General features: G+C 38.8%; 2 protein-coding genes across 2 annotated transcripts; one reads left to right on the forward strand and one right to left on the reverse strand.

Moving 5' to 3' along the window:
* Positions 1-29: 29 nt before the first annotated feature.
* ppat (phosphoribosyl pyrophosphate amidotransferase) lies at positions 30-4,084 on the reverse strand. Its single transcript, XM_083563146.1, has 5 exons — positions 3,890-4,084; positions 2,504-3,121; positions 1,869-2,090; positions 1,633-1,753; positions 30-675 (listed from the first exon to the last, which is right to left on the reverse strand). Exons 2-5 carry the CDS (start codon positions 2,624-2,626, stop codon positions 509-511), a joined length of 633 nt encoding a protein of 210 aa, XP_083419272.1. The 5' UTR covers positions 2,627-3,121; positions 3,890-4,084; the 3' UTR covers positions 30-508.
* Positions 4,085-8,391: 4,307 nt separating this feature from the next.
* Positions 8,392-22,237, forward strand: paics (phosphoribosylaminoimidazole carboxylase, phosphoribosylaminoimidazole succinocarboxamide synthetase). The gene is made up of 16 exons (XM_083563429.1): positions 8,392-8,845; positions 9,518-9,943; positions 10,227-10,913; positions 10,998-11,072; positions 11,372-11,544; positions 13,881-13,894; positions 14,386-14,497; positions 14,580-14,616; positions 15,979-16,176; positions 17,106-17,284; positions 17,548-17,727; positions 17,867-17,980; positions 18,267-18,350; positions 19,599-19,779; positions 19,872-20,030; positions 21,913-22,237. Exons 1-16 carry the CDS (start codon positions 8,473-8,475, stop codon positions 22,077-22,079), a joined length of 3,159 nt encoding a protein of 1,052 aa, XP_083419555.1. The 5' UTR covers positions 8,392-8,472; the 3' UTR covers positions 22,080-22,237.
* The last annotated feature ends 3,636 nt before the right edge of the window (positions 22,238-25,873 follow it).

A 25,873-nucleotide genomic window follows, 5' to 3' on the forward strand; every position in this document is an offset into this window, starting at 1 on the left:
ACACTTAAAATGACTTGGAAACAGAGGAATGTCATTCAGAATTGTTAATTATCGTAATGCTATGCAGTCACAAGAAAGGGCATGTGTACCTTTTCATAAACGGAAAGTTTAGTGGTACAGAAATAAGTAGAAATAATGAAACGGTTGACATGGAAATGCTCGGACTTTGATGCATCACTGAAGCAAGAGTGTCATAAGTCATTCAGCTACGGTAGGAGAACCAAAGTCCATCAACGAAAAGGTGAACAACTTTCACCTTTAAAAAAAAAAAAAAAAAGTGCTTACATTTACTGAAAATCTCTACACAGGAATCAAATTTCCAAATATACAAAATGGTGAGTAAATGTAATGTCCTTGAGAGAGATAATATAAACCATAATTAAAGCATTGCAGCAATCAATGTAACCTCCCAGTACAGTAGATCTAATCAACCTACGACGCTTAGCACTCGTCACAAGCTGAATTTCCACAAGGTGGAACGTTGGCTGTAGTGTTGCTTTGTGTTTCATCACCACTCCAGCTCGACAGGGTATTTGCCAGTCAGGCAGGCGGTACAATGACCCAGTTTTGTGCTGGCCTTGCTGCCTAAACTGATCTGCTCCTTGTATGACTCAATCCCACTCTGCACTGCAGTCACCAGGCCTTCAACAGAGAGGTAGCGCACACTGGTGGCTCCTACACAACAGAACATCCACAAAAGGAACACTTAGCATGACAAAAGCATTGGATGGAACAACAACAAAACCATTTTTTTTTACGCTTGTAAGAAGTTTAAACCCAGATAATGCAAAACTGACCATGGGGTGGGTCTGAGGGATGTAATTCCTTCTTTCTCTCTCTCTGGCACTAACCAATCACAACTCTATTTTAAAACGTATATGCTTCTATTTAGGCAGCAAAAGGTTCATTGGCTGAGCAGAAGCATATTGGACTTTACCCTCCCCAGTTTAATCTGTATCTGTCGTTTAGCAGGGTTCAGCTAAATATTGACCAAATTAAGGGAGAAATCCATAAAAAAATAAAAAAAATGAAAAGAAAATTCTATTTCGTAAATAAATATTTTTACATGAAACTTTAAAAAAAAAAAGGTTTGCATTGCAAATGTATTTAATTAAAGGTAAAACAAATTGTATATTAAATTTTAAATGAATAAAATTAAACACAGTTTATAGAATAAACAAATATTAAGAACAATACAATACTTTTTTTTTTGCATTATACACTTGTGGGGAAAAAACAATGGGCCAAATGTTTTAATGGCCAACATATAAAGTAACATTATTCTTTTCGACTCCTTTCAATATTTAAGCCATGTGTATAAATTTGTGGACAGATTTTTTATAAGAAAAAAAAAAGCCAAATTTTGTTCCAGTCAATGTTGATCGTAAAATAACATAATAATCGTCTTGATGATTTTGAGACTTGAAGTAAATTTCTGCTCCTACATTTTCCTCCCAACTATTCACTGCAGCAAAAGTAAACGAGACAATAGTGGCAGAGTGGAGTCTTCGGACTCACTTACTGCTCATTTTCTGATCAATGATTTGTTGTTTTCAGGAGCATTGGAAGCTTCATATTTTGTCAATGTGTTTTGCCCACATGTATACATGTAGGCCATGTTTTTTGACTTACCAATATAGTTAGCAATGTCTTTGAACTCCGGTTTGTTAGCAATAAGCTCTTCTTTGGTAGGAATGTTGATGCCCATGTAGCAAGGGAACCGAATTGGAGGAGATGCCACACGAATGTGGACCTATTTAATGAAGCAAAGAATTAAGGACTAGAGATTTTTGGCTTGACTAAATGTGATTAAATGTCAGATTAGACACTTTGTATACATTACGCTTTAGCACTCATACAGATCCTACCTCTGTTGCTCCTGCCTCTTTGAGCAGTTTAATGATGGGCGAGATGGTGTTGCCTCTCACGATCGAATCATCAATGAGGACTACTCGCTTGCCAGCGAAGTTGTCCGTCAGCGCCCCAAATTTCTTAGCCACCCCGAGCTGACGCAAGCGAGTGTTAGGTTGAATAAAGGTCCTGCCGACGTAGCGGTTTTTGCACAGGACTTCTATGTAGGGCAGGCCAGACTGAAGAGACAGAGCAATGCACGATATCGAAGTTATGCCACAGGGTACGGCTCGTAAATACAAACATGGAGAGGATTAAGCAGGGAGCCGAAGTCCTTTTATGTGGCCTGGTGGGATTTGCGTTTCCGACAATATCAGGTGCTGTTTTATTCGTTTTACAGTCAACAAATGACATATGTTGTATCAACTTTGGAGAAAATGTGCAAAAAAAAACTACCTAATGAGACAATCTAATTCAGAGATTCTCTCATTCTTTTTTCTTTAATAAGAATAAGCTGAAGAAAAATGCAATTTCTTTTAAATAATTTATTTTTCATCTTAGATAATAAACAATTCCGGAATTCAATAGTTGTAATACAGTATAATTAATATCAGTATTTAATATCTTGTCTACAGTATTGCCCCTCTCTTACCATTTGTGCATATCCTAAAGCAGCAGGAGTAGCAGATTCAGGCACTGTACTGACCACATCTGCCTCAGTGGGGGCCTCGATGGCCAGCTGGCGTCCACAGCGCTGCCTGACGGTATATACCATCTGACCTGTAACACACCACCACAGATTCGGCAAATGAGAAGAGTGTAAAGCTCTAGTGTAGAACAGAAATCATTATTGTCTTTGATACTTCTCATACGACTACTTGTGAAGGTAGAAAACAATCTGTATGCATGTTTCAGTGCTTTTACAGAAATCCCCTTTTTTTTTTGATGAGACAACTGGTCAAATTGAAAAATGCCTTTGAAACATATAAACAATGTGTACTAACTGTGATAAGTACAATTATGTACGATGGGATGCTATTAAATAAATAAATCCTATTTGGGGTGTTGAGACTACGATGCAAAACGTAAAAATTGTTCCTTACAATTAAAATTTTTTTGCCGGTTTTATTTCAATTTAAAGACATTCGTCAGCGGTTTGTTGTTCGAAATAAACCATTGACTAGGGCAGAGTGTCAAAAAAGAGAGAGAGAAAAAGAGATAGCGTGTGTGATTGGCGAAATGAAACTGGCCTTTCAGCAAGTATCCATATCTACAGTATCTACCGTAATTTCCGGACTATAAAGCGCACCCATATATAAGCCGCACCCACTGAATTTTACAAATATATATTTTTTTTTTACATAAATAAGCCGCACCTGTCTACACTAATGTACTTTACACAGGCTTTAACGAAAGACACGGTACACACAGTGTAACGAGTGAAATATGTTGCGCTTCCTTTAGGAGCATAGCGGTATTTTGGGAATAGCCTGGCACTGCATTTTTCCAATATTACTGCATGTGTGGAGACCGAGGAATATGTCCGTATTATTTTCTGATGCTGATTTCTCAGTTTCTTTGACTAACCCGTAACGCTGTTGCCAAGAATAATAAAAAAGCACGCGTTTTGGAAACCTGTCTGTGCTTATGATTTCTGTTGCAACTGGAGTTAGCGAGTTCTCCCATGACCCAGACTCAACGCGTTACAATGGCTTGTATCTAAACAGTAGCCTACCAAGAAAGTCATTGTTCACTGTCTTCCTCCTTCCTTTCACAACTATTTCTCTCGGGAGTTTATCTTTTGGCATCGTTGTGCATTTTAAAAAAAAAACGTGCAGCTCAGAACACAGGTGAGGTGCGTTTTTTCGTTTCCGTTCGGAAATTTCATTGGTCTAATGTTATGTCGCTCAGTTTTTTGGCTTGAAGTTTGTTAAACCGGGAAAAACCCAGGAAATATTAATAAATGAGCCGCTTCGTTGTTTAAGCCACGGGGTTCAAAACGTGGGAAAAAAGTAGCGGTTTATAGTCCGAAAAGTACGGTATTTATTGTATTTTCTGCAGTAATAAATAACAAAAAAGGTTGGCATTTTATTTATTCCTTTATTCCATTTTTCTATTGAATTATTCTATTCATTCTGTTATTTGGTTTATTTGTACTGTATATGTTTTACTTTTTTTATTACATAAAAAAAATCTGCATCAAGTATTAAACAGCTCTGTAGTATACTAACAAATCATGTTTATTATCCAGCTTTGATGTGAAGATGATAAACTAAGCACCATTATGGAGTGCTGGTAGCTTAGTGGTTAAGGGATTGGACATTGGATCTGAAGGTCATGAGTTCATGAGGTTATGAGTTTAAATCCCAGTCACCACCACGCCACCACTCCAGAGCCCACAAGCAAGGCACTTGACCCTATAGCCGCTCAGTTGCATGATTGAGATACTGTTTTTAAATATTTAATAAATGTAAATGTTCAAAAAATATTTATAAATTTGTCATTCGGAACATTTCCTAAAATTGTTCATGATTCAAATATTAAAGCGACATTTTTAGCAACTGGGAAGTGACATTTAATTTCATGGCACTCGATCATCGTCTTTAGAATATAATAATGCACTTGCCTTCGAATATGGAGTCTGGCCTTGCGAAGTAGACGTACTCAAATATACAGAAGGCTGGTGGGTCTCCCTCGGGACGGGGGATTATGGTCAGGCTCTTGATTCCATTTTTGGAGATCTGAACTATTTCTCCAGGCTGGACTTCACGATAATACCTAAAGACAGAGACATGGGAAGGGTCCACCTGCTGTACGAAGTGTTTCCCATTTACAAAGTGACATGTTTTAAAGTCTCACTTGGCACCAATGGACTGGAAGCTGCAGGACTCGGAGGAGACGACCCAACCTTCTGTGTCCGTTTCTTCACCTCCTGAGGAACATAGAAAGGTGTTTCATGTGGTGTAGATGAGCTGTTCTAAACAGTAAGCATTAAGTAGTCAGAATTTTAAGAGTAGCATATTAAAAAGGCTTCATTCTGATGTTTAAACTTGAGTAAAGTCATGTTTATGTATTATTCCTTACCGGAGCTGTGTAGTTTAGAGATGGGCACCAGTCGTCCGATACTCAGAGGTCTGTTGCCGTACGGGTCTCGCACGGCGTAGATCACGTCTTTGTGCATTATTAGCAGCGAGTATGATGTTGGTGTCTCTGTCATTAAGTTCTTAATGCTGAAATTATCCAAAAAATCTAAAGTTATGATTGTACCAGAATATTTCACACATTGCAGTATAAGTTGTTGTGTTTCGACTAACCAAAACAGTGTGTACAGTTTCATGCACAATTAAACATAAAGCATTAAACACCGGTTGTCTTGAACATGGAGAACTCACCGTGCTACCCAATCAGGAGCGTCGACCTCCTCCATGGGCGGAGTCAGACAAAGCAGCTGCATGATGAGCTCGCTATCTGAACTAGTGGAAAGGCCTACACCATGTCTCAGCACCTAGAAGACGTAAACACAAATTTGTTTTTTGTTTTCTTTCTTTCTCCTGTTCATGAAGTAGGAAATAGAACTTACTACAGTTTACTTTATGAACTACATTTAATAAAATAAATAAATAAATAAATAATAAAAAACAGGTTACCAACAAGTACACAAAAATACTCCCAGTAAGCAATTGTAATAATAATATAAAATAATTGCAATAATAAAAAAATTTGACTATTTAAAAAAAAAAAAAAATCATTTAAATCATTAATAGATTACAAATAAAAATCCTATTTTGGTACATCAAAATTTCCCTGCTCATGATTTAACATTTGAAAAAAAAAAAGATGTTTTAAGGACCTTAAGAAACAGTGTAATATTACTAGCTCTAAAGGTCAGGAACTGCTTGTTGGCAGTGGCGACTGCAAAAAAAAAATCTGCTGGATGGAAGATTTTAAGATTATTTACTGTTTACTATGCATTCAGTATTGCATAGTCAACAGTAAAAAAAATAAAAATTTTATATATATATATAATTTTATTTATTTTATTTTATTTATTTTTTTTAATTTCCAACTCTGAAACAAATCAGTTTCTAATGTCCACGTGACTAAAGTTTTTAACAGTAAACAACGGAAAAATAGTTTGAATGCTTGAATCCCCTGACCATGAAATGATAAAAATGCGATTTTGACCATTTTTAGTTAACAAATTAGTAAATACGTACGTGTCTTATGTTATTTATTCATTGACAAACTCTAAACACTATACATTAACATAAAGCTGGGTGGCTCTTGACTGAGGAGAAAAAGAAAACTGCTCTTCTAACCTATTATTGAGTGATAACTCATAGGCTAACAGGAGGTGTTTCCGAAACAACGTACAATGTGAACGTCAGCGAAAGTCACGGAATATATAGATGTAATATCATATAGAATTGTTTGTTATATTATACAAGTCAGATCCTTATAGTATTTGATTAACTCGCATTGCACTTGCATTTATAAGTAATAAACGGTTTCATTAATAATGGAATGTATCGTCTGGAAACAGGCTCACCGACCCCTTTGTCTCCTAAAAAGTCCTGCATAGTCAACAATGAAATTAAAAGATATTGGTCTGCCTTTTTACGTAGTGCAGCAGCGTTGACAAGTTCTCCATTGTGTGCCACTGCAATCTTGCCATGCAGAGTTTCCACCACAAAGGGCTGGCAGTTTTGTAGCTCAGACATTCCTGTTGTGGAATAGCGTGTGTGCCCAATCCCCAAGTTACCATAGCGCAGCTTCAGCATGTCTTCTGGTTTAAAAGCTGTGCTCACTAAACCCATGCCCTAAGAAGACAGCGAAGGAAAAAACATTAAGGGGAAAAAATAGATTTTTGACAATAATGTGTGAAAAACATTGCAGAGATTCTCTGTTAGGGTTTCAGGGTTTACTACTTCATGTAGACATGTGACTTTTTTCAATTTTATAAGAACAATTAACATTTTTAAACCAAAAATTACCTTGAGAGTGGTGTAGGTGGGCGGACTGGATCCATTACTTGTAACAATGCCTGCACTTTCCTGGCCCCTAATTAAACATAAAAGCACCGCGTTAATATATATTAATGCATTTTGGCATGTAAGTAATGCCAGAGGTGATGAGGAGGTAAAGGGTTAGGTATGGCCTTAAAGAGAGGAATGTGGTAGATTTTGTTAAAAGGATGGAAATGGCAGTGGTAAATACTTATTTTAAGAAAAAGGAAAAATCATAGGGTGACGTATATGAGTGGAGGAAGGTGCACACAGGTGGACTATGTTCTATGTAGGAGATGCAACCTGAAGGAGATTGGAGACTGTAAGGTGTTGGCAGGGGACAGTGTAGCTAGACAGCATCGGATGGTGGGCTGTAGGATGGTTTTGGAGGTAAAGAAGAAGTGGAGGAGTGTGAGGACTGAAAGAAGAATTAGATGAAAATAAAAAACTGAAGGAGGAAGACTGTAGTGTGAGAATCAGGGAAAAGGTCAGACAGAGGTTTATGTATGTGGTGAGGGAAGACATGCAGATAGTTGGTTTGAAAGAGACGGACATGGAGGACAGTGGGGTCTCCCTAATGGGAGAAGCCATAATAATAAGAAGAAGAAGAAGAAGAAGAAGGTGCGAACTGCTTTGACCCCATTGAGGTTTTCAGTCTGCCAGGCTTTTTTGTCTGTTGCTGTACTGTTTAATGCATGAGAAGAAAATGTAGTGCAGATCTGGTTAAATACAAATACGAAGTCATTTATCCAATTATAGCATGTTATATTAAATTTATATTAAAGTAGTACACAATACTTTATTAGAATACTTTCATTTAAAAAAAATAAAATAAAAAGCAATAGTTGTCAACGTTAAACCATATATTGCATTTCTTTGAAAAGAGAGAGAGAGAGAGAGAGAGAGAGAGAGAGAGCGAGAGAGAGAAAAAAAAGAAGTGTTCATTTTAGTTCAGGGAATGTTGCAATAACATGCCCCAGCATGGCTGACAAATTAAATAAAAAAATTTAAAAAACACAGGTTAAAAAAAAATCCCTCTCCTTCATGCCTCTATTAAAAACCTTTCAAAATGAAACAAGCATGATCTTCCAGCGTGGTTTATGGCTCGGCAGTTGCCTTGCTTCGAGCCCAGAGGCAGATCAAACTGGTTTGTGTGTGAAGTGTGTTTTCACAGAAAAAGGGAGGATGAAGGGGGGAGACAGAAGAGAGAGAACGGTGTACAAAAATGGTTTGCAGAGCAGAATGAAACAACATGCCTATGACACAGAAACACTCCACACGGCTCTAAAATTTGGAAGGAAAAAATAATAATAAAAAATCAACCTGGCATACACACACACACACACACACACACACACACACGCTTTTATCGTTTCGCGTATTAGCTGCGGTTCTTGCTGCAGCTGCAGCTTTGTGTGCCAAGCCACTTCTCACATTTCCGCACCCCCTTCCCCCTTCAGCTTAAGCCAGTCACAAAGCCGCTCTCAGTCACATGACCGTTCCTAACTGGCTCAACTGTCTGGTTGCCTAGGACACTGAGCTTAAGGCAAAGGGGGAGGGAGAGAAAAAAGGAGAAGCAGAAATTCAACAGAAACCATTTCTGAGCTACAAAAGCATGGAAGCTTCAGAGCAAAAAGCAGGCAGAGTGGAAGAAGAAAGTCAAAGAGGATTAAGTGATCACTGGGGAGGGGAAGAGGTTAGGGCTTTACTCGTGGTGTGGAGGGAAAGAGAAGCCTGGGACGAGACTGAGACCAAGGCCAAGTATGAGGCCATCTCGAGCCGCCTAAGCGAGTTGGGTGTGCACAGGGATTGGCTAAGCTGCCAGGCACAAAGCAGAGCAATGGCACTACCCGAATGGAGACCTCCAGCCGCCAGGACGTCGATGGACTGTGCTTCGAAAGGCCAAAGGTCATACGATATGGACGGAGAACAAGCCAGTCCATCCAACAGAAGACAAGGCAATGCTTCTCTGAGCAACTTTCCGGAAGGTAAACATCCGCCACAAACTCAACCGATTCGGATATGTTAAACTTTTCTCTTTACATTTTAACAATTATTTTCCGGAAACTTTATACTTTCAATACATTTAAAATACAATAAATAAATACTTTGCTGTTAAGTTAATAACAGAAAACCAAACTAATTAAAACTAAGAATTAAAAAGCACCGGATATTGAAAGCCCTTAAACATCTTTTTAACCCAACTACAGAACTGTCGTTGTTTTAACAGTTAACAACTCGGCGGAAAAAGCGGAACCTTAAATAAAGTTTCTTCTACTTATACTAGATTTCAGAATAATTACTCAGGCCAGTAGGGGTTTAGCTTGTTTTATCATAAAAGCTCATATAGAAATACAGAATAGAAGATGAATAAAAGTTTAAGCTCTAAACGCACATTGTTTACACCTGGTATTAAAGTAACTGCGTACACCTGACAGTTTAAACACGTCACCTGAATCTCTGCTGTTTTAGCATCGCCTTTATCCATTAGCTAGGCAAACAACATGTGTCATTGTATTCATCCTCCAGAAGTGGTTTGAGAGAATCAAGTAATCTCCAAAGCAAAATTGTGCCCCCTGTGTGCAAATATCTAGACCAAGTCTAATTCCTGTGCTAGTTCAAGTATTTACTCATTTTGCTCATTTTTTTTTTCCATACAGGAAGTGATCAACATTTTGTTTCTCTCACTGGGATGGAGGGAGGGAGACACTGGTCTGATAAAGAGATTCGAGCTCTTCTTAATATCTGGTCTGACCGGGAAATGCAAGTGCGGCTACAGAGCACCCACCGAAACAAAGCGATTTTCCAGGAGATGGCCCGCCGTCTGGAACTCCAGCATGGAGTTGTGCGAGACTGGAGACAGTGTCGCACCAAATACAAGAACCTCAAATATGACTACAAGGTCAGCAAGAGCCAAGGTCGACCTATGCGCTTCTTCGCGGAGGTCGACGCAATCTTGCAGGGCAAGGAGATTGAGGACTTTCTAGATGATGAGGAGGAGGATTCTCCGAGAAAGGGGGCAGAAGGAGATCAGGCAGCTGCGAGAAGAGAGTCAGGAGAATCTCACTACATTAAGATTGATGACGGTAAGAGAATACACATATGCTAGGGTTGGTAAATTATTTGGTTTTTTTTATCTTACGCAAAAGACCGATTTCAAATTTGGCGTATAATTGCTTTTTCTTTGCATTTGCCACTTCTCATTTCATCAAAGATTCACGTCAGGCAGATATGCAAACGATAAAAAAAGCCGGTTCTCAACATCTCATTACAAAAGATACAGGTGTGTCGTCTGAACAAAAACTCAGACAACTGATTTAGTAGGTGAAAATGTTTGCAATTATACAAATCCGCTATCTTCTAATATAGGGTCAGCCATATCTCCAGTGACCAGAAAACCATCAGATGAGGAAAACGTGATCACAGTCCACGACTCAGGCCGGAACTGGTCTGAGGAGGAAGTGGCGGCGCTGCTCAATATTTGGTCCGAGGAGAGAATCCAACAACAGCTGCAAGGCTCGACCCGAAACAAGGATGTGTTTGTGCAGATCTCGCGCCGGCTCCTTCAGCAGGGTGTGGAGAGGGACTGGAAGCAGTGTCGCACCAAATACAAGAACCTCAAATATTTGTACCGCTCCTTGCAGAGGGGCAAGGCTGATATCGGAGATACTCGACGCATCATGAAGTTCTACGAGCAGCTAGACAGCATTTTGTCCCAGCCAGTCCGAGGCCTGTACAGAAACTCTGGAATGTTCAGTCCTCCCACATTGGAGGAGCATTCAATTTGTGAAATGCCTGGACATGAGCATAGTGACGTCATTGCTGTTGAATACGATCAGCGGGCCGTGGATGATGCCTTTTTTAGAAGGTCTCCAGGCACTGTCACGAGAGCCTTCCAAAACGAGGCTAGAGCAGATGGCATTTTGAGGCCAGAGGAACTCGCTGAGGTAGAATATGAAACAGAGGATCGGTTAAAAGGCATGGTGTTGAGGTCAAAAGATGGCGTCCGGACAAGATATGAGGAAAGGCCTTTGTCCAGTCATTCAGTCACAGCAGGTATGTATGGAGGAGGACTGAATTGGATGGATATGTCCAAGTCTGCTCAACTGTGCAGAAAATATATTGTGTGTGTGTCCACAGGTGATTCGGAGACAACATTCACAGAAATAGAACCTCCCGGGTTAAGAGGAAAAAAGCGGAAGGCTACAGATGAAGGTTCATTAACCTTCAATTTTTTTTAAACAATTTTAGTCATTTTTAATTTGACAGAAATCATGTGACCACCCTCTTAACACAAATAACTAGGGTTAGTTGAATGAGCAAAATGTGATGACTTGAAAGTCACAATGTCTTTTAAGGTTAGAAAAAAAAAAATAATAAATTGACTGTTAGATCAATTGAAGCTAGACTATAGATTATGTCTACAAAAGGTCTTATGTATGATCATACATTTCACAATGAAACCCGTGACTTGATATGAACTTCTTTCGATTCCCTAAATCTTGTGTTTCCAGATTACAACGTTTTCAGTAAAAGGTTTCAGGAGTGTGTGGATGATGAAGACAGCAGCACAGACTGGTCTGAGCACATTGACTATCAATTCAAGGAGGAGCCGGATCAATACATTCCAATTATGGAAATCAGCTCTGTGTGCTCTATGGCCAACACAAATGATAACCTGGTAAGCTGATATGACACTTCGGTACAATGACCACTCAGCAATCCATGGGGTTCTCAAACTAGAGGTCATGACCACAAGATGGGTCACTGGTTTACAGATAGGGTGTTTGTTAATTTCTAGAAATATGACCATCACTTAATACCAAGAAATGGTACTCACTTAGTACCAAGACTAAATTACACTGCCCATTCTAAAAAATAAAAAAAAACACACTAATATTTAATTTCAACCGCCTTTAGCTTTGATTACAGAAAGCATTCGGCGTGGCATCTTTTTAATAAGCTTCTGCAATGTCACCACATTCATTTTTGTCCAGAGTTGCAGTCATTTTTTACCAAAATCTTGTATTGATGATGGAAGAGTCAGACTGCTGTGCAAAGTCTTCTCCAGCACATTGCAAAGATTCTCAATGAGGTTAAAGTCTAGACTGGTGGCCGATCCATGTGTGAAAATGATCTCTCATGCTCCCTGAACCACTCTTTCACAATTTGAGCCAGAGGAATCCTTGCAGTGTCAGCTTGAAATATGCCAATGCCATCAGAGGAAGAAAGTAAATCCATTGATGGAACAACTTGGTCATTCAGTATATTCAGGTAGTCAGCTGACCTCATTCTTTGGGCACAAAATGTTGCTGAACCGAGACCTGACCAACTGCAACAACCTCGGATCATAGCACTGCCCCCACAGGCTTGTACAGTAGGTATATCATCCACCTCTCTTTATACCCTTAGGGGCCCATCACTCTAAAACAGGGTAAATCTGGACTCAGCAGACCACATGACCTTCTTTAATGCAATCTTTATTCTCCCTAGCAAATGGAAGTGTTTATTCCAACTAGCCTCACTGACAAGTAGTTTTCTTAAGGCTACACAGCTGTTTAGTCTAAATCCCTTGAGTTCCCTTCGCATTGTGCATGTGGAAATGCTTTTACTTTCACTATTAAACATAACTGTAAGTTCTTTTGTTTTTTTACGATTTGATTTCACCAAAAGTTTAAGTGATCGCCGATCACGATCATTCAAGATTTTTTTTCCGATCACATTTCTTCCTCGAAGACAATGGTTCCCCACTACCCTTCCAGTTTTTAATAATGCGTTGGACAATTCTTAACCCAATTTTCAGCAATCTCCTTAGATGTTTTCTTTGCTTGATGCATGCCAATAATTTGACCCTTCCGAAACAGATTAACATCTTTTCCATGACCACAGGATGTGTCTTCCGACATGGTTGTTTAAGAAATTTGAAGCTACTCACTGCATCAGTTAGGCAAATAACTTGTTGCCAGTTAAAACATAAATCACCCATGCAGTAATTATCCAATGGGAGGCTCTTCCAGGTGGTGACTTTTTTCTTGAACAGGCAGTGTATTTTCCTATTACAAACACCATTTACATTTTAAAACCCTCTCATGTAGATTAGAAACCAACCCGGAGATAAAAATGTTTGAACATACAGTAAAAGTTTTGGGATGCGGCATTTGACAACAGTCAGGATGACAGTGTCAGGTTTTAACAAAGTTCTCCCAGTGTGTTTAGCATCATTGTTAATGATTAAAGGTTCCCTCTGAAAACTGTCAGATAGACAATGTGGTTTTGGCATGTGAGATGAAATGTCATGAAATAGTCATATCTAGGCTAATCTTTCACTTCTACATAAGAATAACAGGCGAGTTTTGCTAATATAACTGCCAAATCTGGATATTTATGCAAAGAAACAAGTATTAACCCAGGTCCAATGCTTTAGCTCAGGGATGTATCACACCAACCAAAAGTGAGAGACGAATTTCCAATAAGACGTCTTGTTGATTTTCACGTATCTGACCTGATACACACCTGATTTATTTGTAAATGCAAGGTCAAGAAAATGTGAAACCTTGACTGGTGTGCAAGAATGTGAGAAATGTTACTTTGCATTTCATTCATTTAACCCATAAGTTAAGGATCTCTGATTTTATAGCCATAATAAGTTATATTTTTGTAATTAAAAATAATAATTAGTGCTTAAGGCTTATATGTCCTTTTAAGTTTGCTTGAACCAAAATGTTAAAGGCTTTACACCCTTTAAACTGAAACTAAATCAAGTCTATAGACTTTAGTCTCAGGGCTGTTAGAGCCTAAATCGTAAGACCACATGCACTGGAGACTTGCACATGAGATTTCAATTATAGGGATGTTTTAAAGTATTGGCACCTCCAACTCTGGGGGAGTCATCTGACATGTGGAAACGTTTGCTGGGATCAACTAAAGCATCTTGTCAGGTCTGTTCTAGTTTGAATGAATAGAAAGAAGTGCAGGGACACATGCATCAGGAGTGTAAACTCTTCTCTTACCTGTGCTGCAAAGCTACAAGCCCCAGAGTTAGAATCTGTGCCACCTCTAGTTGTGTTGGCCACTCGCCTGCAGCAACGCACCCAAAAACCCCACATTCCTCCCCGATCCCTGATTCCTCAAACTCCATGGTCAACAGAAGTCCAAAGAAATCCACCCAGATCTACAAAAACTACAACTTTTCACTCCCCACGCTGCCCCAATAATCTCCCAGTCCAACCACGTGTTGCCTCATGCGGACGCTTAAACTGGAACGTACCAACTCCAGAAAAGGGGAGGGGTTCAAATAGTTACAAATTATCTACATTTCTGGGCGCCTGAAAACAAAAAAACTAAGTACGAAACCGTTTCTGTATTGACAATGGAAATAATCGTGCAAATGTAATTAGTTTGGAGAAAAATAAATAAATATAAGCTTGGAACAAACTACTCAGATATCTTTAGGAGAATGTGCAGAGAGTGAAATCAGTGTGTGATCAGAAAAACTGAGCAGGACACGAGACTTTTCCACGTGGTGAAGATGGCGTCACTGCCTTATAAAGTGTCGTAACTCGTGTCGACCTTCTTCCATCTCGCCCGCTTTTCCCCCTCGCGTGTTGCCTACGTTCAGATCTCCAGCTCTCGACCTGCAGGTAGATCAGCTTCATCTGTAACATTGTGCATGATGATCATAATGGTGTCTGGGACTCATGAGCTTATTTTTATTTTTTGCAGGAGAACAGAGTTGTAAAAGACATGGCGTCGACAGCAGGTATGTAGTTGTGTGGAGATTGCATTGATGAGAGTGTGTGTGTGTGTGTGTGTGTGTGTGTGTGTGTGTGTGTGTGTGTGTGTGTGTGTGTGTTTGTTTGTTTGTTTGTGTCTGTCTCAGTGCATTCGGGAAGTCTTTATGTAAAAATAACCTGACAACTAAAAAGTCTGTTTCCTTCGATTCTAAATAGTCTGTTTCCTTTTTTAAAAGTTTCCATCCGCCCTAAAAAGCAGTGCTCGAATTGAGTCAAGTCTTATGGGGGGTCCCCCAGTTGTTGGTGTGTGTGTGTGTGTGTGTGTGTGTGTGTGTGTGTGTAAAAAAAAAAAAAAAAAAAAATTATATATCTTTTGTATCGTCTACACAGTAATGTACATCATTGATTTGAATAAATTAAATAAAACGTTCATTAGAGCCTTAAATCCACTATTAAGACCGCGCGTACTGGCGGCTTTGCTCGTGAGATTCATTTCAGAGTGCCAAGGAAACACTTGAAAGGATTGATCACGTTCACATGCAGTAGTAATTCTACTGAAGATATAGCTTGATCAGTTTACATTTATGGTATTTAGCAGACGCACTTGACCACAGCGACATACAAAAAGTGCTTTGAGTCTCTATGAATGAATAAATCTACACTGTTGCCCTAGATTTACTGCAGTGCAATATTCTGTTCGGGCAGTTAGGTCTTGTTCAGTTCTTGTGCTAGTTGATTTGTGTCTTCCTGCTTTTTATTCCCTGAGAACGCGCAAATCCTGTGCATGTTGCATCATGTAATCTAGCCACATCCAACTCCTGTTTTTCATTGTAAAAAAAATTGGTTCCTCTCTTGCTTGTTTGTGATTCGGTACATTTAAATTTCGAGAATAATGGGACATAAATACATATTTCCACACACGTGTTTACATCCAATTTATTTCTTATCACGCATAAATTGCAACAAGAGAATTGGTCAAGTGCAATAATCTCATTGATGATGCATTTCTTTCTCAAAAGCATTTCCTGTGTAAGACCTAAAAGACCTTTTGTAGCAAACATTACTGACATGTTAATTATGCCTACATAACTACAAAATGTATTTTTAGAGCCACTTATTTCTTTATTCATTAAATTTAGGGTTTATTCGAACTTTAATTACACAGCGAATTAGACCGAGAGGCTTATAAAAAATTTTTTGTAAAAGATGTTTTGTGTCTGTGATTGGTGTCTTGATACATTTATATATTTGACAAAATTATTTAAAGTGATTTTTGAATTATGGAACAGGGGAATCATGCAGTTTCAAGGGAATCTCCAGCCTATGGAACTAGTCATCATTTAATGAGAACTTGTTGCTTTGTTGTACTTTCTTCTACCACTTATTAGACCTGAAACTTGGTAAGAAGCTCAGCGAGGGCAAGACCAAGCAGATCTTTGAGCTTCCGGACATGACCGGCCAAGTTCTGGTTCAGTCCAAAGACCAGATCACAGCAGGAAATGCAGTGAGGAAAGACCAAATGGAGGGCAAGGCAGCGATCTCCAACAAGACCACCAGTTGTATCTTCAAGCTCCTGCAAGAAGCTGGTGGGACTGTTTAAAGTGTGAACTATTGCTTTATTGAAGCTTTTAACTTGTAATTACATTATTTTGATCTCGGGCTTTTGCCTAATGTAACCAGGTAACACTAGTTGCAATGTGAAGTCTGAAGACATCTGGAAACTCCTTTTGTATCAATGTTAAAAGGTTTCCTTTCTACAGGTTGTTTCCTCGAAGTCGTGGTGACATACAGTTACCCACAAAGCAGCATACTTTTTTTGTGGCCAATTTAATTGCTGATCTCAATACCTAAAGAAAAGTGTTTTTTTCAGTTTTCTTTAAAAAAAAAACCTTTACATGTTAAAACGTAACATGAAACGCTCATTGACGTGAATAATTCAAAAGCATCTCCCTTTTAACTCATCATTAGTTAATTGGAATAATTGAATTGTAGTCCATCTGTGGATCAGGAGAACACTCGATTTGTTACATTTTTGCCTCGTGACTCGTGTGCTTTCTTGAATTAAATCGAAATTGATTTACGCTGCCCGTTTATGCTCACCGTCCAGCCTTTAGATATTGACTTCTTTATCTGTAATGGCTAACCCACCATGATATTTTTTTTCCTGACTATTTGGTGAAATAAAAAATGGTATAATACTTCCAGCCCTTGGAGGAAATTGTTCTGCTCTGTTCACACACTCAAAGGTTTTTAAGCAAATTATCCCAAACTAAGTATTTAAGTTTATAGAGAAAAGTCATCTTGAACATCTTTATTTAATAATTTCTATCAAATTGTTTAACAAAACTAAGCTTTCGCCATTAATATAACCATAGACGTTGACATGGCGATAAGAGAAAAAATTCTATACTCGAGTATGTATCGGCCCACTCGCATCGTGGCATTTTATTGCACCACAAGCAACAGCAATTTCTTTATCCCATTACTTTGCTTTTATACATTTTTTTCCTGTCAGGAATAAAGACCGCGTTCGTGAAGCAGCATTCGGAGACGGCGTTTATCGCCAATCACTGTGAGATGATCCCCATCGAGTGGGTGTGTAGACGCATCGCCACAGGTTCCTTCCTTAAAAGGAATCCGGGCGTCAAAGAAGGCTATCGCTTCTCACCATTGAAAATGGAGATGTTCTTCAAGGTGGGTACCTGACATTTTGTGCCTAAATCTGATCATTAAGTAAGCTGTGGTCTGTTCAATATATTGGTTCATGTTTATTAGAGAACCGCTTTATAATGAAAGTAAATGATGAGGCTGAATTATCACTGGAGTGTTGAGTGAGTTTGCTGATTGTCTCTCAGATAATCTTACAGATGATCCATAATCAGCTTTTCTATCTTTCTTTAACTTTTATTGTAATTGGAATGTGATTTCACGTGCCTTCGTCTTTTCTTTCCTCTCAGGATGACGCCAATAATGACCCACAGTGGTCTGAGGAGCAGTTAATAGCAGCTAAATTAGAGCTGGCAGGATTGTCGATTGGCCGCTGTGAGGTAGACGTTATGAGTAAGAGCACAGTGGCCATCTTTGAGGTCCTGGAGAAGGCCTGGGCCACCCAGAACTGCACTCTGGTCGATATGAAGGTACTTTAAGACACTGGACTGGGTTGTATTTTGAAGCAGTGTAGTGTTGTGCCAAACATTTCATTGTCCTTTTCCATCATCGCTGATCATTAGTGAAGTATTTACTCGTAGCATGGACGAATCTTGTCGATGCGTTTAGATCGAGTTTGGCGTGAACGTGACCACTAAAGAAGTTACCATGGCTGATGTGATTGACAACGACTCCTGGAGATTATGGCCAGCTGGGGATCGCAGCCAACAGAAAGACAAACAGGCAAGTTTCATGTTCTTGGTGATCCTTGTGTGTCCATCACTTTGCTTCGTTTACTATTCAATATAATCAATATTTCAGCAAATTAGAAGGATGTCAAGATAAAACCGCATGTAATGGTGCAGAGCCAGCCTAGCAGTTAGTAGTGTTCATGTATAGACAATGTAATTTATGTCCTTCATGTGAACATTTGACCTGCACTTTAATACAGAAACAGTTCAGTTTTGCTAGAAACTATTACTTTGTCCAGCAACTTACGGTGTGTCTCGTTCCTCTTTGCTTTATGCAGGTTTATCGTGACTTGAAAGAGGTCACACCTGAAGCTATGCAGATGGTCAAGAAAAACTTTGAATGGGTGGCTGAAAGAGTGCAGGTACACACAGAGCTTTCCATTATGTACTTTTATGCTGCTGATCCTAGCTATTTAATTTATCCTCTTTTTGTTCCTTCTGCTCTTATGAAGCACACGGGCTGTTTGGCCATAGAACCCTTCATAGGCACCTGCCATATGTTGTAGTAATTTCCCATTTAAAGATCAGACACGCAGTTAAAAATTGATGCGCTTCGGTAGTTAAACATTCACATTTAGCTGGCTGAAATTGCACAATTTGCCCATTTGCACTTGTTAACTCTTCCTATCGTGCCACTGTGTACTTGTCCTCCTTAACCTTTACAAATCTGTAGCTTTCACAAGAGTCCTTGTGAACCTCAGCAGTTTTTTTTTTTTAACTTAGATTTTTTTTTTAATAAACATTTCTTTCAAGAAGATTTCTGCGTTTACAAATCAGAATGTATTTCCCCTTCTACTGATAATAAAGTACTATTTTGTTACTGCAATAGCTCCAGCATGTGGTGCAGTAGCATTATTGCACTACCATAATCTACACTAGGTTACAATTCACCCTTATTATGATGCAGTGCGATTTGATTCAATACTATGCGATATAAAAACTGATTATTTGCAATTTAATATGGTGCAGATATTTCACTATTATTTGGTCCAGACAGACAGCAAATCATCAATTTAGTTTCTGCAACAAAAAAAGGGATGAAATAAAACCAGATGTTCTGTCTCCAAGAAGGTACAGCTCTACCTCTGCCATGTTAATCTATAAAAAAAAACCACCACAGGGGCCACCAGGAAGCATCACGCACAGTTTCGGATTACAGCGAACATTAGCTTCGGCGCTTTTTGGTGTAAAAATAGTTTTATTCATGCAGGTCTGCACTAGACATGTCCTTGTGAAGTAGTCGGTGCATGCGCCTTCACCACAGCGGTCATTTGAATTACTGTAATCTCTCCATTTTTTTATTTTTTTTTTATTTGTAATTTTAATTACTTCAGATTTGACTTTTACCACTTTTTAGCTGTTTGAATGAAGCCATTTGGCATTATGGCTGCCTTCCATTGAACAAAATAACTCTTTTTTTTCACCATGGTAAAGAACAGAATGGAAAATGTGATTGCAGACATGAAAACCCAATTGTGCTTCTAGCATCAACACAGGACACAAAATATTGCAGGCTTCTCTTGAAGCAAGTCCTCAAACACAATTCTGAAAAGGATGAGAATCTTCCTTCGCTGGAATTCTGTTTGTAACTTGCGTGTTTTTGCCTGTAGCTGCTCCTGGAGCCGCAGGCGAGTGGAAGAGTCGTCGTACTGATGGGTTCTACGTCCGACATGGCTCACTGCGAGAGAATTCGGAAAGCTTGCAGCGCATACGGCATCGCCTGCCATCTCCGAGTCACCTCTGCGCACAAAGGCCCCGACGAGACACTCCGCATCAAATCCGAATACGAGGGTAAGACCGTGTGGAGAAATGAGTTTTGTTTAGAATTGCATTGAAACCACAGTCTCGGTACCTTCGATATTTATGTGCTTTTATTTTCTCAGGTGATGGTGTTCCCACCATTTTTGTAGCCGTCGCAGGGAGGAGTAACGGTTTGGGTCCAGTGATGTCCGGAAACACGGTTTTCCCGGTCATTAACTGTCCTCCCGTTACATCTGACTGGGGTGCTCAAGACATCTGGTCATCTTTACGCATGCCTAGTGGTAAGGGTTCATCTGCTGGTTTTGTTCTAGGGACTTTGTTTCTCCACGATGGACTGCCATGAAGCAGAGCTACACACTTAAATACTTTAATTACTAAAATCCATATTTCTGTATGTACCTCGGTGTTTAAGTCAGAATTCGGTTCAATTTCAGTATAGTTGGGCGGGAAAAAGGCTGAACATAATATTGCTTGTAAAGTTTATTTTAATATTCTTTTAACAGTTTAAAATACAATGCCTGCTTGGTTTAAATAAAATAAAATATACATATATACTTATCAATAATAAAATAAAAAAATCTAATGAATGCAATACCCTTTAAAACACAAAATAAATGTAATCAATAAAATTAAAAACAAACAGTAGCGAAATTAAAACCTTTAACGTACCACACATTTATTCACGACATTATTTCTGTACTCAGATATAAATAAACTCCACCACAACTTTTTTTTTAAAAATCAATAAACGTGTTTTAATGATGCTCAAAGTCTCAAATCAAACGCCAAAATCTGCCATGGTGGGCACATCTGGCAATTAACCCTTCGGGGTCGACAAATGCGGCGGCACATTTTGTGGCCTTTTTTTTTTCTCCCTTATAACTCTCATGAATTTCAGTTACTATCTTTTTTGAGCGTACAGATAAGAACAATACACCACTTTCCTACTTTTATACACTCATAACAAAACTCAGTGATTTTATAAAATAAAGAAAACAGCCAGAGGGCGCTCTCTACCGTCTTTCTCTCTCTCTCTCTCTCTCTCTCTCTCTCTCTCTTCACAGACATGCAAAAAAAACAACAACCTGAATCTCAGTTATTTGCCTTTCAGACATAATAAATAATTTAATAGAAAACGGTCATCCAAAACAAATATTCTCTGATTACATAATCACTATAAAAGTTAGAAAAGGTACAGTTTCAACGGTATCACCTCGTTAACCGTCCGTAATATTAATATGATGTGAGGTTCAGTTACCAGCGTGGCACTAAAACAGGTAGTAGCAAGGGCTACTTTTTACTTAAGTACATGTCTGAGTCCAAACTTCTTTACTTTGGTAAAATTTAAATACTGACTATACTTTTCAAAAAATAAAAAATAAATAAAAACATATTTTAAAACATAACTAGAAATACAGTTTTTTTTTTTAAGTGAAGGATGTGTGTTACACCCAAAATAATTAAATACTAAGAGCTGCCCTACTCTACAATAGCAAAAAAAATTAGTGTGCTTCTATCAATACACAATTACTTTCATAGTAAGCATTTCTAAGAACAGTTCCTGTTTTTGGTACACAAATTAAAAATGTAATTGTGCTGTATTTTATTTCTATGTAGAAAAATCGTTATGAAAAGAAGGCATTTCCAAATATTGGTTTTGCAATCATAATGCAATACATACAAGTCTGCAACATTTAATGGGATAAGCAGGATGATTTAGATGGATTAAAAAGGTGTAAGCATATGAACTCGAGGAGATTTTAAAGAAACTAGAGTGCGAGGCAATGGGAGGAAAACCTACAACTATATGTAAAGTGCTTTGTAGTGTTTTTTTTTTTTTCTTCTTCTGAATTGTGCCTTTGCTGTGCCTTTGCTGTGCACCATTAAGGAGATGAGTGTGCTCTGTACGATTTGTTAGTTTGTTAGCTCTTCCAGTCATTTGAAAGTTGATACACTACACTTGGGTGGTATGGACTGAGTCACCTGCTTACTCTCTTTCTGGTACATATAATACATTTTTAAGGCTTGGCTTTAGGCGTTGATCGTGTTTGTGGTGGTTTTGTTTGTATGTATGCCTTGTTTTTCCCAGTGCAAAGTGCTTCTCCCAAATGGCAAATTACTCCTCCACCCATTAATTATTTTTTTATTTTCACTCTCCTTCAGGTTTGGGCTGTTCTACGGTTCTGTCTCCAGACTCGGCTGCTCAACATGCTGCTCAGATCCTGGGTCTGACTGATCACTTGGTGTGGGCTAAACTTCGTGCCTCAATGCTCAACACCTGGATCTCCCTGAAGCAGGCCGATAAGAAGCTTCAGCAGTGCAGCATCTGAAAACATAGCGCTTCTGTTTACCATTCCAGCCCTTTAAGCATTCCATTACACTACTCCAGTCAGCATTCATTTTTAAATGATTGAAGGCTTGTAATTTAATCAAGTCTGAATAATCTCATTTATAGATGAAACTAATAAAAAAAAAAAATTATAGAAAACATTTGTATGGGCTATTGCTTTATGTAATTGGGACATAATTATAAATATATTCCTCTTTCTGGGATTTGTCTTTTGATGCAGCTTGTTGAAAGCTTGTTATATAAACATAGTTTTGTGTGCTTGTGGATCAAAACCAGATTGTAAGAACTGCTTAAAAATGGCAAAAAAAACAAACAAGAGCAAGAGACAAAAAAATAGAGTAGGCTACTTATTAAAAACTGTATTTAAACTCAAACAGGCTGTTCATCAGCTGATCAAAAGTTTAAGACCATAGCCTTTTAAATTAAAAATATGTGCAAAAAATATACCTTGATGTCCTTCAGACAGTCACACTGTCATGATATCCTGATGGCAAAAAGGTTATCTGTTTTTGAAAATGGCAGGATTGTTGAGCTGCACAAGCAAGGGCTCTCGCAACACGCCATTGCTGCAGAGGTTGGAAATTTCTTAAAAAATCCTGAGTTATGGGACCAAAAAAAAACAAAAAAAACACTGAGCCGGAGGATCAGACATGCTGTCCATGAAGCCAGGTTGATCCTCGACCCAAATTAAGGCTGATGCTGACGATAACCATAAGAGAGAACAGCTTAAAAAACAAAAAATGTCACCACAAACCTGCCTGTTTCCAATTTGCAAGGGATCACCAAACATGGGACATTAAAAGATAGAGGAAAGTTTTATTCTCGGATGATGGATGGTCCTGATGGCTTCCAATGATCCTGACATGACAAGGAGATCCCACTGGAGATTGTTTTCTACACGGCACAGTGGAGGAGGCTTCATCATGATCTGGGGGTGCTTTTTCCATCAATAGGAAAACGGAGCTTCAGGTTATACAAGGGCATCAAACAGCGGCTGGCTATGTGGACATGTTGCAGCAGGCATCCCTCTTGACTAAAGTTCCCTCGTCTGTATGGTAATGACTGGGTTTTTCAACAGGACAACGCTGTAGTCCACAACGCCCGCCTGACGAAGGACCTCTACCAGGACGATAATGCTGCACTTCTGGACTATCCTGCATGTTTCCCTGATCTAATCCCCTTGAGAATGTTTGGGGATGGATGGCAAGGGAAGTTTACAAAAACTGATGTCAGTTCCAGACTGTGGATGCCCTTCGTGAAGTCATCTTCACCACATGGAAAGCAGCTTTACAGCATTTAACAGTTAAGGTGAAAGGTGTGTATTTATCCCTGATGAGCAGTCATGGCAACTGTGGCAAGGGAAAACTCCCTAAGATGTTATGAGGAAGAAACCTTGAGAGGAACCAGACTCCAAAGGGGAACCCATCCTCATTTGGGTGATATTAAGAGTGTGATTATAGTCTTTAAACAGTACAGAACACAGGACAGTGAGAACAAACATAAGCACTGGAGTGTAAGAATATGAGTAATGATCTTTCTACAGTCTTTTACAGTCATTTGTGGTTACACAACTAGAAGCTACTGAGCAACTCATTAAATAGCTCAACATTTGCGATCATCACAGATCCAACATCAGCTTCTCCAAGCCAGAGCCTTTAAACACTCAAAGAGGTCCAATGTCAAAACTCCAATTGGCGCTGGTACGTCTCTAGATGGTTCGGGATGTTTGAGGGGTCGTCATCTACTTCTTTGAAGGTCCACAATCTTCATAAGGTGGGACGTGACTGGAGCTGGAGCAACTTTGGGATGCCTTGGGATGGTAGAGAAAGAGAAGCAGTGGAGAGGATTTAACATAGCTGCTGTTCATGATATTAACAGCACAAGTTAATAATGTGCATGTGATCAGATGTTCTGGGGCACAAGGTTATGATGTGATGTGTGTTCTGTCTAGGCTTTGCTAAAAAGATACATTTTTAATCTGCACTTAAACTGGAAAAGTGTGTCTGAACACTGTCAGGAAGACTATTCCAAAGTTTAAGAGCTAAATGTGAGAATGCTGTACCGCCTTTAGTGGTCTTTGCTAGTCTAGGAACTACTAGAAGTCCGGAGTTTTGAGATCTCAAGGAGCGTGACGGATTGTAGCATGATAGAAGAATGAAAAGATAATTTCGAGCTAAACCACTGTACTACACTGAAGGTAAAAAGCAGTAGTTTGTAGTCAATTCGGAATTTAGAAACAGGTAGCCAGTGTAGGGACGATAAGATTGGGGTTATATGATCATATTTTCTCGACCTTGTGAGAACACTGGCTGCTGCATTCTGGACTAACTGTAGCTTTTTTATTAATGATGAAGGACAACCACCTAGTAATGCATTACAGTAGTCTATCCTGGAGGTCATGAACGCATGGACGAGCTTCTCTGCATCAGATATAGATAACATGTTTCTTAGCTTTACAATATTTCTAAGGCTATTTTTGTCACATGGTTGATGTGATTTTTAAAAGACAAGTTGGTGTCTAAAATAACTCCCCAGATCTTTTTCTGTTGACCTAGTAGTTACAGAATGTCTAATCGCAGGTTTATATGCTGGAGCTTCAGTGTACTGTTTTTTTTTTGGATGATAAGCAAAATCTCCTTCTTATTAGAATTTAATAATAGAAAGTTATGAGTAATCCAGTCTTTTAATTCTTTAACAATCTTTTATCCGAGCCAACTGAGCTGTATCGTCTGGTTTCGATGAGATATATAGCTGGGTATCATCAGCGTAACACTGGAAGCTAATCCCCCGCCATCTAATATTATTTCCTAAGGGAAGCATGTATATTGTGAAAAGCAGGTGTCCTAGAACTGAACCTTGTGGCACGCCATAATTCACTTGCATTAACCTGGATAGCTCTCCATTTAAGTCTACAAATGGATCATCGGATGATTGTCGAATGCAGCACTAAGATCTAGTAAAACTAACATAGAGATGTAGCCTTGGTCTGAAGCTAAAAACAGGTCATTAGTGATTTTAACTAGAGCAGTTTCTGTGGTATGATGGGGCCTAAAACCTGCCTGAAACTCTTTAAAGATATTGTTTTCTTGTAAGTAGGAACATAACTGGGCAGAGACAATCTTTTTTCAAATCTTAGACATAAATGGAAGATTTGAAATGGGTCTGTAATTTGATAGCGTGTTTGGATCCAAATTAGGTTTCTTAATGAGGGGCTTAATAACTGCTAATTTGAGGGGTTTAGGGATATGACCTTAAGATAGTGAGGAGTTAATAATATTCAGAAGAGGCTCACCAGCTGCGAGTGGGAATGGGATCTAATTGACATGTTGATTTAGCTTTGGTAATAACATCATACAGCTCTTCCTATACATGTAAAGCAGTGTAGTTGTGGAGTTTTAGGTATGATTGGGTCAGGAGATGCTGTCAGAGGTTGAACCACCACAATTGTTTTTCTAATACTATAAATTTTTTCAGTGTAGAAATACATAAAGTCCTCACTACTAAACTGTGATGGAATACATTTTTTTTAGATAAGTGATTTGTTGTTAATTTAGCTACTGTACTGAAAAGGAACCTGGGATTGTTTTGGTTGTTTTCTATGAGTTTGCTCGGGTGTTCAGTGTTTAGCGCCTGTCTGTAGCTGAGCATACTGTCTTCATACACGATTCTAAATACTTCCAATTTCGTTTTCCTCCATTTTCTTTCCAGATTACGGAGTGTTCTCTTGAGGGCATGCGTATGATTATTGTACCCTTGTGCAGGTGTTTGTTCTCT

The sequence above is a fragment of the Silurus aristotelis genome, assembly GCF_946808225.1.
Source record: "Silurus aristotelis genome assembly, chromosome: 15".
In the NCBI taxonomy this organism is placed as follows: domain Eukaryota; kingdom Metazoa; phylum Chordata; class Actinopteri; order Siluriformes; family Siluridae; genus Silurus; species Silurus aristotelis.

Coding starts and splice junctions, on each gene's coding strand:
- ppat (XM_083563146.1), bottom strand. CDS start 2,626: ATGGTATATACCGTCAGGCAGCGCTGTGGACGCCAGCTGGCCATCGAG. Junction 2,091..2,503: donor CTTTAGGATATGCACAAATG/GTAAGAGAGGGG, acceptor CTGTCTCTTCAG/TCTGGCCTGCCCTACATAGA. Junction 1,754..1,868: donor AAGAGGCAGGAGCAACAGAG/GTAGGATCTGTA, acceptor TTCATTAAATAG/GTCCACATTCGTGTGGCATC.
- paics (XM_083563429.1), top strand. CDS start 8,473: ATGGAAGCTTCAGAGCAAAAAGCAGGCAGAGTGGAAGAAGAAAGTCAA. Junction 17,981..18,266: donor GCCAACAGAAAGACAAACAG/GCAAGTTTCATG, acceptor TGCTTTATGCAG/GTTTATCGTGACTTGAAAGA. Junction 18,351..19,598: donor GGGTGGCTGAAAGAGTGCAG/GTACACACAGAG, acceptor TTTTGCCTGTAG/CTGCTCCTGGAGCCGCAGGC.